The sequence below is a fragment of the Sorex araneus genome, chromosome 3 (genome assembly GCF_027595985.1).
Source record: "Sorex araneus isolate mSorAra2 chromosome 3, mSorAra2.pri, whole genome shotgun sequence".
Classification (NCBI taxonomy): Eukaryota; Metazoa; Chordata; class Mammalia; order Eulipotyphla; family Soricidae; genus Sorex; species Sorex araneus.
The window spans coordinates 128,752,643-128,767,338 of record NC_073304.1 but is presented as its reverse complement, the minus strand read 5'-3'; the positions used below and the strand labels follow the sequence as shown (position 1 = coordinate 128,767,338).

The 14,696-nt window shown below is 39.9% G+C and overlaps 1 protein-coding gene across 3 annotated transcripts in view; it reads right to left on the bottom strand.

Moving 5' to 3' along the window:
- Positions 1-14,696, bottom strand: part of PLCB1 (phospholipase C beta 1) — a 797,636-nt gene that overhangs the window by 126,254 nt on the left and 656,686 nt on the right. For all 3 annotated transcript variants that reach the window (XM_055133540.1, XM_055133538.1, XM_055133539.1), the window contains 3 exons: positions 6,363-6,495; positions 4,012-4,065; positions 513-732 (listed from right to left, as the gene is read on the bottom strand). In XM_055133540.1, the coding sequence (XP_054989515.1) occupies positions 513-732; positions 4,012-4,065; positions 6,363-6,495 (407 nt within the window). The remainder of the gene's footprint in view (positions 1-512; positions 733-4,011; positions 4,066-6,362; positions 6,496-14,696) is intronic.

The following is a 14,696-nucleotide window of genomic DNA, read 5'->3' as shown; positions in this document are numbered from 1 at the left end:
CTTTGCACTTGCCACTCCTCAAGGCACACAGTAGAGAATCAATAAATAATGGACAAATTAACATGAGAGATGGTTTTCCCATAAAGATCTGGGTACTCGGAGCTTGGGGGACCCCGTAGTCAAAACACTAGGTTGTCTGTGCAGGGCTTGTGGATTTCTCATGGGGCAATAAAGGACAACTGAAGGACAATTGAAACTACTTTCTATGAGACAAAATGTCTCTTCAACTAAGTTTGAGGTACTGGGAAAAAACTTTAGATCTGTCATGTTGGCAGCTATAATAAAGGAAGTCAGTCAGTTGGTACTGGGCTTGTAGTCTAGAACTCAGAAATCAGTCACATAAATTCAGTCCACAAGTAAAGATGTCACATGTAGTGTAGAGAGTGGAGGAAGTTGGGTAACTTTTTGTCTTGCATAGGTAGAAGTTCAAAATACAGTACACATCAAAACCCCATGTAAATGATTATCTTCTTCATACAAAATAACAAACAAACAATATTTGTGCAACTTACTTTTTCTTGCTATCCTTCTTGGCTGTCTTTTCCAAAGCTGCTCTCCTTCTCAAGTAGTCATTCTGAATTTCATTATATTTTGAAGTGTGTTCTTTGATAAGGTCAGTGGTTTTCTTATGATGTCTCTTAACCAGGTCTTTCATTTCTTTGTAGTGCTTTTTTTGAAGCTTCACAAATGATTTCTGTTGTTTCAGCTCTTCAATAGTCTGAGCTTCCACCTCTGCAAAAATATGAGCAAAAAGAGCTAAAAGAGTGACAAGAGCCAGACTTGAAATACAGTGGTAAACAGAAGCAACAATGTGAAGCAATATTTGATGGGTCCTAGGCAACGGGCAGAGCATTGATGTCAAATATGTTTGGGTATCAGTTTGACTCTATCCCTTGCTAACTCTGCCAGTATGCTATCAAATTCCTCAAAGATGCTATTTCTTCACTTGTAATTTTTTTAAAAAGTTTGCATTCTTTACAAGCGGACTCCCAAAAGAGAACTTGGTTGCACATGATTTACTGAGGGGGCATTAAGGAGGATAAGTGAAGGCAGCAGGGAAGGCAGTGGAAAGAGCTGAGAAAATATTTGGTCGCAGTTGTGATGTGGCATCTGTAAAGCCTGAGTCCACGAGGGGTTCTGGAGTGGTAAACTGTACAATAGAGTTCATCTAACTTTAAGGCACCTCTGGGAAATGCTGTGGAGACAGACCTAATGTTCAAGAGAAGGACATCCTTTTGGCTAAAAGCAATTTTCTTTTTTTTCTTTTTTTGGGGATGGAGAAAGGTGGGTCACACACACATGGTCATGCTCAGGGTTTACTCCTGGTGCTGGCTCAGGAATCACTTCTGGAGGTGTTTAGGTGAGCATTGTGATAGTAGTGATTAAATTAATGTCAGCAGCATGCAACACAAGTGCCTTAACCCCTGTACTACCTTTCTACCCCCCAAAAGCAATTTTTAAGAGGCAGAAAAGCTACCTATATGCTCCTAGCAGTAAACATTCATCATAGCTAGGAGTTAGGTGTACCACATGGTATGGGAATCCAGGGTCCACCAACAGAATGCACTTTCAGGATAACAATACTTATATTTTATGTATGACATAGGATGATTAATGTATTTGTGCAAATTATTTAACAAAATTTCTGCAAGCAGGGCTGCAGAAAACTGACTGTACAGGTTCATTTGCACCATCTTTTGGAGGCTCTATCAAACGTTGCATGCTGTAAACTCATCTATTTGTCAACGTGTTCCTCTATAAAATAGTCAAGTGAGGAAAGGACCCTTTCTGTAACTTCCCAAATGCACCACAAAGATGTTTTATCCAGCGCTGAGATAAAATTTTAGGTAACAGGTCTTGGCCTTAAAATACTCTGCATTTTTACTGGCATGTTTTATCAATTCTAGAATATGCATTTAAAATGATTATGATATTTCTGAAATTAAGATACATAACATAGTTAATGGAGTATCACAATTTGTCACTGTTTTTGTTTCTTAGCATTCCATGAATAGCAGGGTGCTTTAAAATTGATGATGTCTGAACTTCAATGAGTTATCATTAATCTGGCCCTGGATTAAGTCATAATTCACATTACTGTCCTTTGCCTTGAAAATTCTGCTTCTAGAAACAAAAATAAATTATCAAATATAAGTAAATATTTAGAAGTGTCAAGAGATTAAAAAATAATAGATGCCATGAATAATCAATCTGAATAGGAAACGGATACCTCCTGGATAAATACTCAAATATGAATAACAATCTATATTCCTAAATGCAAAAGTCTTTAAGCAATTAGAATATACTTCCTTTAAAAATAATGCTTTTATTTATAAGGATATTTGGTTCCTTTTGAGGAGCCATAAAGACAATCATGTACATTTATTTATTTATGGGTTTCCCTCAGGCCAAACTCATTATAGTTGCATAATAATTTATCATATTAAGAACCTGAAGGAGTTGCTGCATTTTTGGTGACAAATTCAATCTCACTTCTTAAAATTGGTGTGCATAATACATCAACTACATGACACAGAGATCAAGATGTTCTATTCCAGGACAAAAAAAGTTTCCACAGAGCGGTCTTTTTTAAAAAGTCTGTGGACAAAATGTTGCTTTATTTTTAAAAAATTCTTTTAGCAGAATGGCAATGTCTAGCTGCAGGAAGAAACAACCCTCATTTAAAAATAAGCCACTCAGATGTAATCACTGCTATGGTTCTGGTACTGACCCATTGCTTTTGGTATTTGATTTGCATATCTTAAAATAACATTGAAACCAGACTCCATTTACAGGAGTCTTTTGTGTGGCTTTTCATGGAATAACATCCTTAAAAATATGTTTGACTTTCTTCTAATACATTCCTCAAGAAATTTTTCTATGGATGTAAGTATGTTAACTGTAAATATACAGTTCTATAAATGGTCACAAAGTAAACACTTTAATAATCATCACTGGATCAAAATTAGAATATTCCCACTACAAAGATTTATGTTGCTAACCACGTATAATCCAAATCTGAATTTCTAAACTAAGTGAATTAGTTTTGCTTTGTCTTTGAACTTTATATTTGTGGCATCTTACAGAATGTGCTCTTTTGTATTTGGTCTTTTTTTTTCAACTTTACGCTATGATTTTCTATCTGTGTTTATGTTTACAGCTGTATGCTATTTTATTCTGTAATTATACCACAATTATACACCACTGATTTTAGGAATTTGTTTTTTTACAGTTTGGCTCTTACCCAAAAGTCTAATTTGGGTATATGTGTGCCTGGGATGTGTGGGAACATATGTATATATTTTTGTGAAGAGGGTTAAGTATTTTAAATCTTTTTTTTTTTGGTGGTGGTGGGGGACACACCAAATGATAGAGGTTTCTTCTGGCTCTTCACTCAGGAATTACTCCTGGCAGGGCTTGGGGGACCATATGGGATGCTGGAGATCAAAGCCAGGTTGGTTGAATGCAAGGCAACCTCCCCACAGTACTATTGCTTTGGCCCCATTTGTAAATCTTTTAAAAACTCTACCACATGTTTCTAATTGTATCGAAGAAAGTTTCTGCAAACTTTCATTCCACTGGGTTTTAAAACTAACAAAATAACTTTTCCAAACTGTATTCCAGTTCTCAGACACTGTGTATTCTTTCTTGTGTATCTTATTGGCATGAATGGATCATATTCTGCATTTATAAAGTACAGTTTTTATTGCCACATCAAGAAAATATTCATCCTTTTCTCTGATGTGACTTTCATATGAAACTATTCTATTTAAATATATATCTTAAGAGATTATATTGTTATTGCAGTAATTTTCTACCAGTTATTTAGAAGTATTTCTCTGTGATTACAGTTTGTGATGTGGTTTTGACTAGAACTGTATTATCTATAGATATTTTAGAGAAGAAACATTAATGATGCTTTTTATACGAATGGAAATCTCTCCTTTCCTGAACGCTTATGTTGTATAATACTCTGCTGCCTAATTTCATCAGGCAATGAATAGTATTTACCTGTTAAAACACTCTGAATAAGATCTTCTGTTTTGGCAGGTGCTTTTACAGAACCTGAAGTAAAAACATAAAAAAAAATTAGCTCCTTTAATAGAAAAAAGATTAATTTCCTCTTCTAAAAAGAACATTTGACTTGTAAGTTTAAATCTCTTTATGGGGAAATGACAAATTGTGAGAGAAAATTATTCTTTACAATGATATTAGAAATGTCTTCATTTTGTAACGTTTGGGTAAACCTGATGATATGTGAAATGATGTACCCCATTTAAGGGCATCACTGAATCAAAACTGCCAACAAATTCAGTTTAAGAAATGGTACTGCCACCTTCTGGCAAAATGAGGAACGGCACACTGTTTTTAAGAAAAAATGCAACACAGACCCTTCGTGGGCAGTATTGATTGCTACTGGCCAGAACCATTGGCAAATGCCACAATCATTGGACAATACTTTAAGGCGAAACAGGGCATTTGCAGAGTGTCAGCGTATCTCCCCCAATATTTCTATTAACTATAAAGGGGAAAATCATCTTTCACTGGAAAAACGTGACAGAGACCTGCTTAACCACAGAGATCTGCTACCGTCAATGATGACATACACGTAACATCCAATAACTAGATATGATGTACTGAGGAAAGCACAGACTTTTGTAATGTTTTTGCCAAAAGTGTAAGAATTCAATCTAAATATGAGTAAACATAAGGACAGCCCAAATTGAGGGATATATTGCAAAAAAAAAAATCCTTCAAATGTATAAAGTTCAGGAAATTCAGGAGAGACGAGGACTGACATAGTTCAGTGGAAGATCAGAGGATCTGAGAACTAAATACACAGGGTAATGTAAAAATGAAATGATATTTAGGCAAAGCTGGTTCAAACGAGGATTGTAGTTTAGTTCATGAGTATTGTGCCAATGTTAATTTCCTGGTCTGATAATTGTACCATGATTCTTACAGCTGTCAAGATTAAGGGGACAGGAGATTGTCCTGTCCCCTTAATTTGTACTTGCAAAATAGTCTGTGTCATTTCAAAAATGATTCTACAGATCAAATATTATTTCAAAATAGCAAGAGTTTTAGAAATTGTTAAGACAAATGCTCTCCTATGCTCAAAAGCACAAAACTGTATTTACTTAACTATTTCAATGACACTTATACTCTAAGAGCACTCAAAATGCTTGTGTTTGACATAAACCTTTTCATTTAAAAATAATACTTCTTGTTTATAATCAAGCAACATTTTTATTGATCTTAACAATATTCTTAAAATCATAGACCCTAGCTGGCACATCTGATATAAATTAAATATAACTTTAAAATCACACTTTCTTCATGAGAAACACCCCTTCTTTCCTAATAAAAGATCTACTTTTATTGTCACAGGTACGAGTGTGACCAGGAAAGAAAGAGATATGAAGTGACACTTTCATGGAAAGACATTTTTTCCCCTTTCTTGGTTTTATTAGTGGGCTCAACAAAAAGTTGCCAAGAGTTTGCAATTTCCCAGTTCCTTGCAAAGGAAGCATCAAACTGAAACCTCTCCTAGGAAGCTATCTGCCCAGGGAAAATTGCATCTGTGACATTCACTTAAAGCAATTTTTGGATTAAATGTCACAGTTGCACAGCAATAAAAGGATTTTTCTAAGAAGTGAGATATGAATATACATTTAATAGAATCACAGAAGCAAGAAATTCAGGATCACAGAGAACTGGTGTCTGACCTGTTCCCTTCTTCATTGGCACGGTGGCCTTCAGAAAGACTTTTGTTACGTCAAAACTACAAAACTAGAGGTCTGGACAGGAGGTCAGGAATCAAAATGATCCTCAAAGGTCTGATATGAGAATGAAGTAAGATTTTTTTCATGTGAAGGACTTAGCACAATGCTCAGCACATGGTAGACATTCAAATTTATTGAAAGGGAAATTGGACAAAGGTGGAAAAGTGTTCTAGGCAGTGACTTGTAGCGTGAAGTAGAACTGTAAACATGTTTGTAAAACATAGCTGTTTATGAGTTTCTTGAAGAACTCTTTACAAACCTTAATTGCAGCTAGGTCACAATCTATTACTAAATAAAGACATTGGACATCTGTGTGTGTGTGTGTGTGTGTGTGTGTGTGTGTGTGTGTCTGTCTGTCTGTCTGGTCATAAGTTATCCACAGAGCCAGATAAGCACTTATAAATCCCTCTTGGCATTTGGTCATTCATTCATTCATTTATTCATTCATTCATTCCTCATAATGAATTGCTGAAGCTCCTCCTAAACCCATGCCTTTGCGATGTTTTAGCTGAACAAATCAAGACCACAAAGGAGTTGAGTTCAGTCAAGCCACACACTGTTCGCTTCTGTGTTTACCGGGAGCAGGTTGACTGTGGAGGGCCTGGGAGGGCGGTTTGGGAGTCAGGGCTGTAGTGTGATTCACTCCATTCTCCGCTGGAGCTGTTCTCGCTTCACTCGGTGCCTCCGATGGCGTTTCCCCAGGCTCTGCCTGAAAGCACAGACATCATTTCATGTTCTCTCTTTCTCACTGTGGTTTTATTACCTTCCTAAACCAGCAAGAGTATCTCTGAAAGCAATGCTTTCAAAGATCATCTCATTTGGAAGGGACCACCAAGTAAAGGATGCTAAGAGGGCCTGCTTGGGATGGGAGATGCGGGCTGAAAGTAGACTATAGACTGAACATGATGGTCACTTAATACCTCTATTGCAAACCACAACACCTAAAGGAGAGAGAGAGAGAGAGATAGCAAAAGGGAATGCCCTGCCACAGAGGCAGGGTGGGGTGGGGGGGGACAAGGTGGGGGTGGAGGGAGGAATGCTGGGATCACTGGTGGTGGAAAATGGGCACGGTGGACAGATGGGTACTTGACCATTGTATGACTGAAGTGCAAGCACAAAAGTTTGTAAGTCTGTAACTGTGCCTCACGGTGATTCAGTAATAAAAACTTAAAAATAAAAGATCATATCATTTGGAGAGTGGAATATGAAAAAATCTGAGACTGTTGGGAAAGCTAGGTCAAATAACCTGGTGCTGACTTGTAGTTGCCATAGGTGAACTGTGCTCAGGCCCCATTTGATTAAAAAACTTTCTGAGGCCCATGCTCCTTGGAAGTGCCCTCCTCCACTCACTTAAAATTTTTTTCCTTCATTTTATAAAGTAGTTCATGATACTTGATTACATTTAATATTCAAACATCCCACCACCATACACTTTTCCACCACCATATTTCTGGTTTTTCCATCCTAAACCACAATCCCTGCCCCACAGCAGAACTGAAATAATATAATATTTCCCTCGAAGGTTGGTTGCCTCCTACTTTGAATCCCATCAAATGTGGTGCGGAACTCTTGGAGTACGGGTAGGGTGACACTATCACAGCCCAGTGGTCCAGGTAAAGGTTCACTTGTGGATGAGGCTCGGCCCGAGTGTGTGGAGAAGGGCCACGAGTGTGTGGGTGGTTGGGTTCTGGAGATTTTTGGCTGCCAGGGCCGGGTCCCTTAGGGTGGGGAAGGGTCTCACCCCCCCCTCCCTCTGGGGCGCTCTGGGTGAAACAGCCTGGTGCGGGGCGGACAGCATGGTTATGGCGAGAGTCATGTTATGCTCCCTTCCGGGACAGAAGGACATGCAATCTGTATGATGGTCAATGACGAGATTATCTGGTGCCAGCCACAGGTGGATTATGGGCGTGGCTGTTGAGTTGCCAGAGACGGGGATACAGGCCCAGGATCTCTGTCCACGATCCCACTGAACCCAGAGTTCTAAGTCACAAAGTCCTGCATACTTGGGTTTTCTGGGGTTCACGCATAGGTGGGACTCGGCCTGAGTAGTGCCTCCACGCACTTTAAATTTATTTATTATTTTTATTTTTTTTGAATTTATTTATTTTTTAATTAGTGAGTCACCGTGAGGGTGTAGCTACAGATTCACACATTTTTGTGCTTGTTTTTCCCCTCATGCAATGTTTGAGAGCCCATCCCTCCACCAGTGTCCATTCTCCACCACCAATGAACCCAGTATCCCTCCCACCCTCTCAACCCTATCCCTCCACCCCACCTCTGTGGCAGGGCATTCCAATTTGATCTCTCTCTTTTTTGGGGGGTGTTGTGGTTTGCAATAGGGGTATTGAGTGGTCATCCTGTTCAGTCTCTCGTCTACTTTCAGCACGCATCTCTCTTCCCGCGCGGGATCTCCAATCACATTTTACTTCATGTTCCCTTCTCTATCTGGGATGCCTTTCCCCCAAACGCACTTTAAATTTAAACCACATGATTTACTTTTTGTGGTTTGCTTTTTTGATTTGATGTTAGAGCCCTGTGTTCAGGGTACCACATGGGGTGCTGGGGATCAGACACAGCAAGTTTCCTTACCCACTGTATTATCTCTCCGGCCCGATCGGCTCTGGTCAAATGGTAAAAGTTGTCAAGTTGAAATAGAGAAGGGAAGGGGAAGGAAAGTTGGCTGTGACTCCATCCTCTTCCTCAGACCACGGCCATGGTGATGGAAGGCGGAGACTGTGGGAAGGAGCTAAGACCCAGGGTAAGGAGTTCCCACATCATACATCTCCAGATGACCATGCACACATGAATTGGTCTTACAAAGATGGGCTGTATCAATCTAGATCAGCAGAACTGCTTAGCTGACCACAGGAGTCGAACAACAGTATTTGAAATTGTAAATCACTGAGTTTGGGATTGTATGTTCTGTGGAACTAGTGTGCTATTACAGTGGATCTAAACACAGACTAGAAGTTAGACTTGTTAAGATTTACTTTCTGGATTTACTATGTATTATCTATGTGATATTGGTTACTTCGATTAATTCTGTGTCTCTTTCCGCAGTTTAAGATATGTATGCACAGCAGGCTTCATTATTACTGTGATATTGGTACTTAATTCATCGGGTACTTGGTACATTATTGGGCACTTTATTCACTATTATGTGATGTTGGGTACTTAATTGGGTATTAGCCATGTGATCTTGGGTACTTTGCTTAATTCTGAGCCTCTTCCTTCAGCTTTATAGATAGATACAGGTACACAGCACGTTTCGTTATTATCATGATTTGTCAGGTTGTTAGACCAGAGGCTTTCAACCTTTTGACATGTGTGGACAAGCCTAGTCTGTGGAAAGAAGCTGGTTTAGAGGATTAAACAAATAAATACTTATAAAGTGCTTAGGATAGTTCCTGGCACTGAGTAAATATATATGGTAAGTGGATAAAGCAGTACCAGTGATTAATAATAATAAAACTGCCACTGAAACTCATAAATATCTCCACTTTGTGTACTTCTATAGTTGGTCAACTATGCCCAGTACTGAGTAAAGATCTAATAAATGCTCATTGAACAAACGTTGATCTTTATTAAATAACTATCTCAGTGATTTATTTATTTGTTTGTTTATTTATTTATAACCAGGGGTTACTCTTGGCTCTGCACTCAGGAATTACCTCTGGCAGTGCTCAGGGGACCATATGGGATGCTGGGAATCAAACCTGGGTTGGCCACGTGCAAGGCAAATGCCCTACTTGCTGTGCTATTGCTCCAGCTCCTCAGTGATTTATTTTTGTGTTTTTTTTTTGGGGGGGGGCGCACTCAGCAGTGCTCAGGGGCTTCTCCTCACTCAGTTCTCAGGAAATGCTTGGTAGTACTCAGGGGACCATGTCGTGCTGGGGAACAAATCTGGGTCTTTTGCACGCAGAACATGCAGCTAGCCTGTTGGACTAACTTTCTAGCCACATGGCTCAGTTATTTTATACCACTTCAATGGTGCTTTTCAATGCTATAATGCTCAATAACCTTCGTCTTTTTTTGGGGGGGAGCACAGCCAGCAGGGCTCAGGTCTTAATCCTGGCTCTGTGTCAGGGATCACTCCTGGCAGGCTCAGGGACCAGATGGTGCTGGGAATCAACCCCTGGCTGGCTGCGTACAAGGCAAATGCCCTACCCACTGTACTATCGGTCCAACCCAAATACAATCTTACCTTTTTATTATAATTATCTTCTGTGGGACTGGAACAATCGTACTGAGGGTAGGGCGCTTGCCTTGCATATAGTCAACCCAGGTTTGAACCCCAGCACCCCAGAGTCTGCCAGGAGTGATTCCTGAGCACTTCCAGCTATGCCTCCTTCACCAAAACCAAAACCAAAACCCAAAAATCAAAAAACCAAAACCAAAAAGAATTGTCTTCTGAATCCACGGAAGAATTTACTAACATTGAGGCTATCCCAATATTCAACTGTACTACTTACTAGAGCATCCTAGAATATATAGAAGACAAACAGAAGATATTTGAAGGTCAATATTTTGACATTTTATCCTGTCTCTGCAGACAGGAGATCATTCTATGATTATATTTTAGTAGAAAGTTGAAAGCAAAAATAATACCAATTACTGCCTCTAAATCTATGTCCCAAGCCATCTTTCAAACATGAGTTTCAAAAAGTGGGTTAAAGGTTGGAAGAATTTACTTTCATTCTACAAACGATCTTACTTATCTCCCATGGATGCTCAGTGCTGATGGAATGGAGATGAAAGAGATCAGCCCTGGAACCAGTAGCCAGAAATTATGTGGAGGTTTCTAACCCGATTAGAGGAGGTCGCTTCTAATTTACAATGAAGAGCTCTGTCTTTTAAAAATGGTTCCATATGGTAAGATCTGAGATGACGGCATTCAGTAGAAACCCATCAGGAAAATTCCTCCTAAAATTGCTATGTCAAGGAAAGACACTAAATTTTTGTTCAGCAATAAATTACAAACGGAAGGTTGATGGTCCAAATAGCCCATGAAATGATTTTTTTGATTCACACTAACTTGCCAAATTAGACAAAAACGGACTGGGGTAAACCTAACATTATCACATTGGTCTCAGGTATAGAGCATAGTTCAGTATTTGTGTACACAGCAAAGTGATCACCACAATAATTATAGTTATGTAATCTGTCACCATACAAAGTTTTAGATTTCTTGCATCTGTATGTGTGTGAGAGTAAATACATATGAAAAGAACTTTTAAAATGTTAATACTCTTAGCAACTTTATAATATCTCATAAATAATGCAGGCATGGACTGGAGCCATAGCACAGTGGGTAGGACATTTGCCTTGCATGCTGTCGACCTGGGTTCGATTCTTCCATCCTTCTCGGAGAGCCTGGCAAGCTACCGAGAATATCCCGCCCACACAGCAGAGCCTGGCAAGCTATGCGTGGCATATTCGATATGCCAAAAACAGTAACAACAAGTCTCACAATGGAGACGTTACTGGTGCCTGCTCGAGCAAATCGATCAACAATGGGACGACAGTGCTACAGTGCTATATCTCAAAAAGGTATCTCAGGAGGAAAGTAACACAAATGATTTGACTTTTCAGGGCATATCAAAGCTATGTTTACACTATAAGTATCAATATTGAGATAGCATTATTTCTTTGAAAGTGCATATATATTAATAAAATGTATTTATTATAAAAATGCTATTCATCATATAAACCTCAGGAAGTATTTTAGCTGGTGAAGTGTGTTGTAAAGCAATTTATCCTCTGTATAGCACAATAAAGTAGTGCACAATAAAACAAGGTATGCTTGCTAGCAATGTAATAGCACTGGTTGTTTCTAAACTGTATATCACATCACCACGACAGACTGATTTTTTTTTTTGTATCTTAACTGGTGTTCAAAAGACTTGGGGGTCCCTCCTGGAGGCTCTTGACCAACTGGGCCAGTGGTTCTGTTTGATGGCACAAGACGGTGGTGCTGTTTGGGTCCTGCAGTACAGGGGATGACTTGGGCTGCCACAGTGGAACTCGAGGACCTCAGGGTTGATGAACACCATCACATCTGATTACGTTCAGGAGGCCGACCAGTGCCATGCATAGATCAGAGTCTTTAGCATGCGAGGTGCGTGCTGTAATCTCTGAACTATCTCTCAGGCACTGCTGTGCTTTATTTATTATTTATCTGGGAGGTTGGTCCTCTTGACTCTTTCTCCTGTTTTGTCTGAACTTTCTTGAGCAATCAGACACGGCAAACCTGCGCCCCATCCCCAATTTGGACAGGATAGTTTCAGTCCCTGGCTTAAACTGCTTGCCTGGGTGTTGATTCCCACTGATCTGCCTTTGAAGAAGTTTTTGAATGCATACATGATGATTTACTTTTGAAACATAGGCAGAGTCTTTGATATGTTTGACAAGCAAAGATTGATCTTTTCCTTTATCTTGATTCAAATCGGCAATTTACCTTATCTTTCAGGGACCATGAAACTACATGAAATGTCTGAAATCCTAATACAAGGCAAAAAAAAAATGGCAGCTTGCCCGGATATCATTTTAAATACACCTTCACCTGATTACCCACAAGACATTAGTTTTCATTTCCACAAAGGAGATGCACATGACTAACTTTATGAAATCTAGTTGTTCATCATCTCCATTCTTCCCTCTATCACGTTTTTCTCTCTGTCTCCAAGGATCAGCTGTCATCTTTAAAAGAATTTGGTTCATTTTTATGCAGTTCCAGAAACCTGCCTAATATATAATGGAGAGAATCAGATGCCTGTAGAACAGGGTCCCTTCCTTTGCTCTTTCCAAAGCAGCTGAATTGGGTTGGCAGTTCTTGTAAAAAGGGGTGACTGACACCCAGTTTCAAGTTACTCTTTCTCAGCCTTTGGGAAAACATTATTGTTTTAAATCCCTCAGTTTTCAATTACCAAGAGGCCACCCAAACGTGCACCTTTAGATCATATTTGTCCCAGAAATCTGTTCTTTCTGTTCTTTCTTCCCGGAGAAGCTGGATTTGCCTGAAATTTGCCTGAACAATGCACCCCTAGCAGAACTGAAAGAAGAAAGATATGCTGGGAGTTCAGGAGTTCAGACACTGGTCTGAATCAGATGATGATTTTCTGTCCCAGGGACTAAACAAATACGGATATAAGAGCTGGTAAGAAAGATTAAGGAATATTGGGCTCCATGAGTGTCTGACACTTTTCTGGGATCTCATAATTTTCCAGAAAAAATTATATATTATTTTAGTGAGACTATAGTGGTAAATATATCAGACAGATGCTTAAGAATTTTGCTAAGGGCATATATCCAAACTTTAGTGGACATCTTCCTCACAGAAATTGGTAATGAAATCATTTGTAGACCATTGTGTACTATTATATATCATCTTCATCCCCAAACAGTAAACATAGGCAGCACTAACAAGAAATGGAAGTCATTATTAAATGTCTTTTACTGAATATGTTTTTTGAAAGTCCTGTAACATGCTTAAACATTCAGCAGGACTGATGTTTGAGTATGTTTTAGACTCTGCAGTCTGCATTTCTCCACGGGGCTGGAGTACTTTGTCTTCTATGGTAGTCTAAATTTAAGGAACTGCAATAGAAATGTGATTTTCTGCCAAGATACAGAGATGTACAAATGTCACATAACTCTCACAGGACTTTATAGCAACACTAAAAAAAGGGACTAATATATAAAACTATAAATCAGAGTCTCTTGTCCCTGCGCCTGGCTGTATTCACTGGGGCCTCTCAGAGGGGGTGGGCTCCAGCTTCCCTCCCCACCCTGAGCAGAGCTCCCTCAGCCAAAGACCTCCAGAGCCCAGCCACAGCCATGTTCAAGGCTTCTCTCCACACGTTCAGGGACGAGTCTCACGCATGAAGGAACTGGCAAAGGAACCCAGGTGTGTGTGACCTGGGGCTGAGACCTCCAAGCCTGCTCGGATTGGGACTGGGCCTCTTCCGCCCAGATGCCCCATTTTCCAGTAGATAGGAGGTCACACCCAGAAATGTCCCCGGCACTGTGTAATCCCACCAACAGCCAACATCCAGAGACTATAAAACCAAGTTTCCGGACATCTTATAACCTAGTTCTCCCTCTGGGAGAAACTGGCATGCTACCAAGAGTTTCCTGCCCACATGGGAGAGCCTCACAAACTCTCCGTGGTGTATTCATATGCCCAAACCAGTAACAATAATAGGTCTCATTCCCCTAACCCTGAAAGAGCCTCCAATGCAGCACCATTGGGAAGGATGAGTAAAGAGAGGCTTCTAAAATCTCAGAGCTAGGATGAACGGAGAGGTTACTGAGACTGCTCGAGAAATTCCACGATCAACAGGATGATGATGATAATGATGATAAATGAGTTAAAAAAAAAGTGGCTAGAAGGGGGCCAGGAAGATATCATAGGAGTCAGGGATACAATGTTGCATGCTCAGCTACAAGACTGATCCTGGGTAAACATGCATTCCCACACCCACAGTATCACTGGGTGCAGCCCTGGAGGCCTGGAGCACCCAGGCTGTGGACTTCTGGTCACACCCTTCACCACATGGCTTGAGCAGCCCCATGTCCTCAGGTCCCAGTATTGAAGGATCATCAGGCCCAGTTGGCCAAGCATTGCCCGCAGTGGTCCCCAGGATCCCTGTCTACTGCATGGGGTGCCCTAAAAAGTAAACAACTCAAGAATTGGGAAATAAATTGTCTATAATAATGCAACCCAATATTTTGATATTATCACTGAAGGACTGACTAATTCTCACTGTAGGGGAATTACATCAGTTACAAATGCCAGATCTCTTTCCTGTCCCACTCAAAGAATGAAGGAAGTCAACACTTGAGCGATTTCGTTTCTCTCCATCCTTTTCTCAAATAGTTATTTTATTGCAAGGGATTCAATAAAATAAT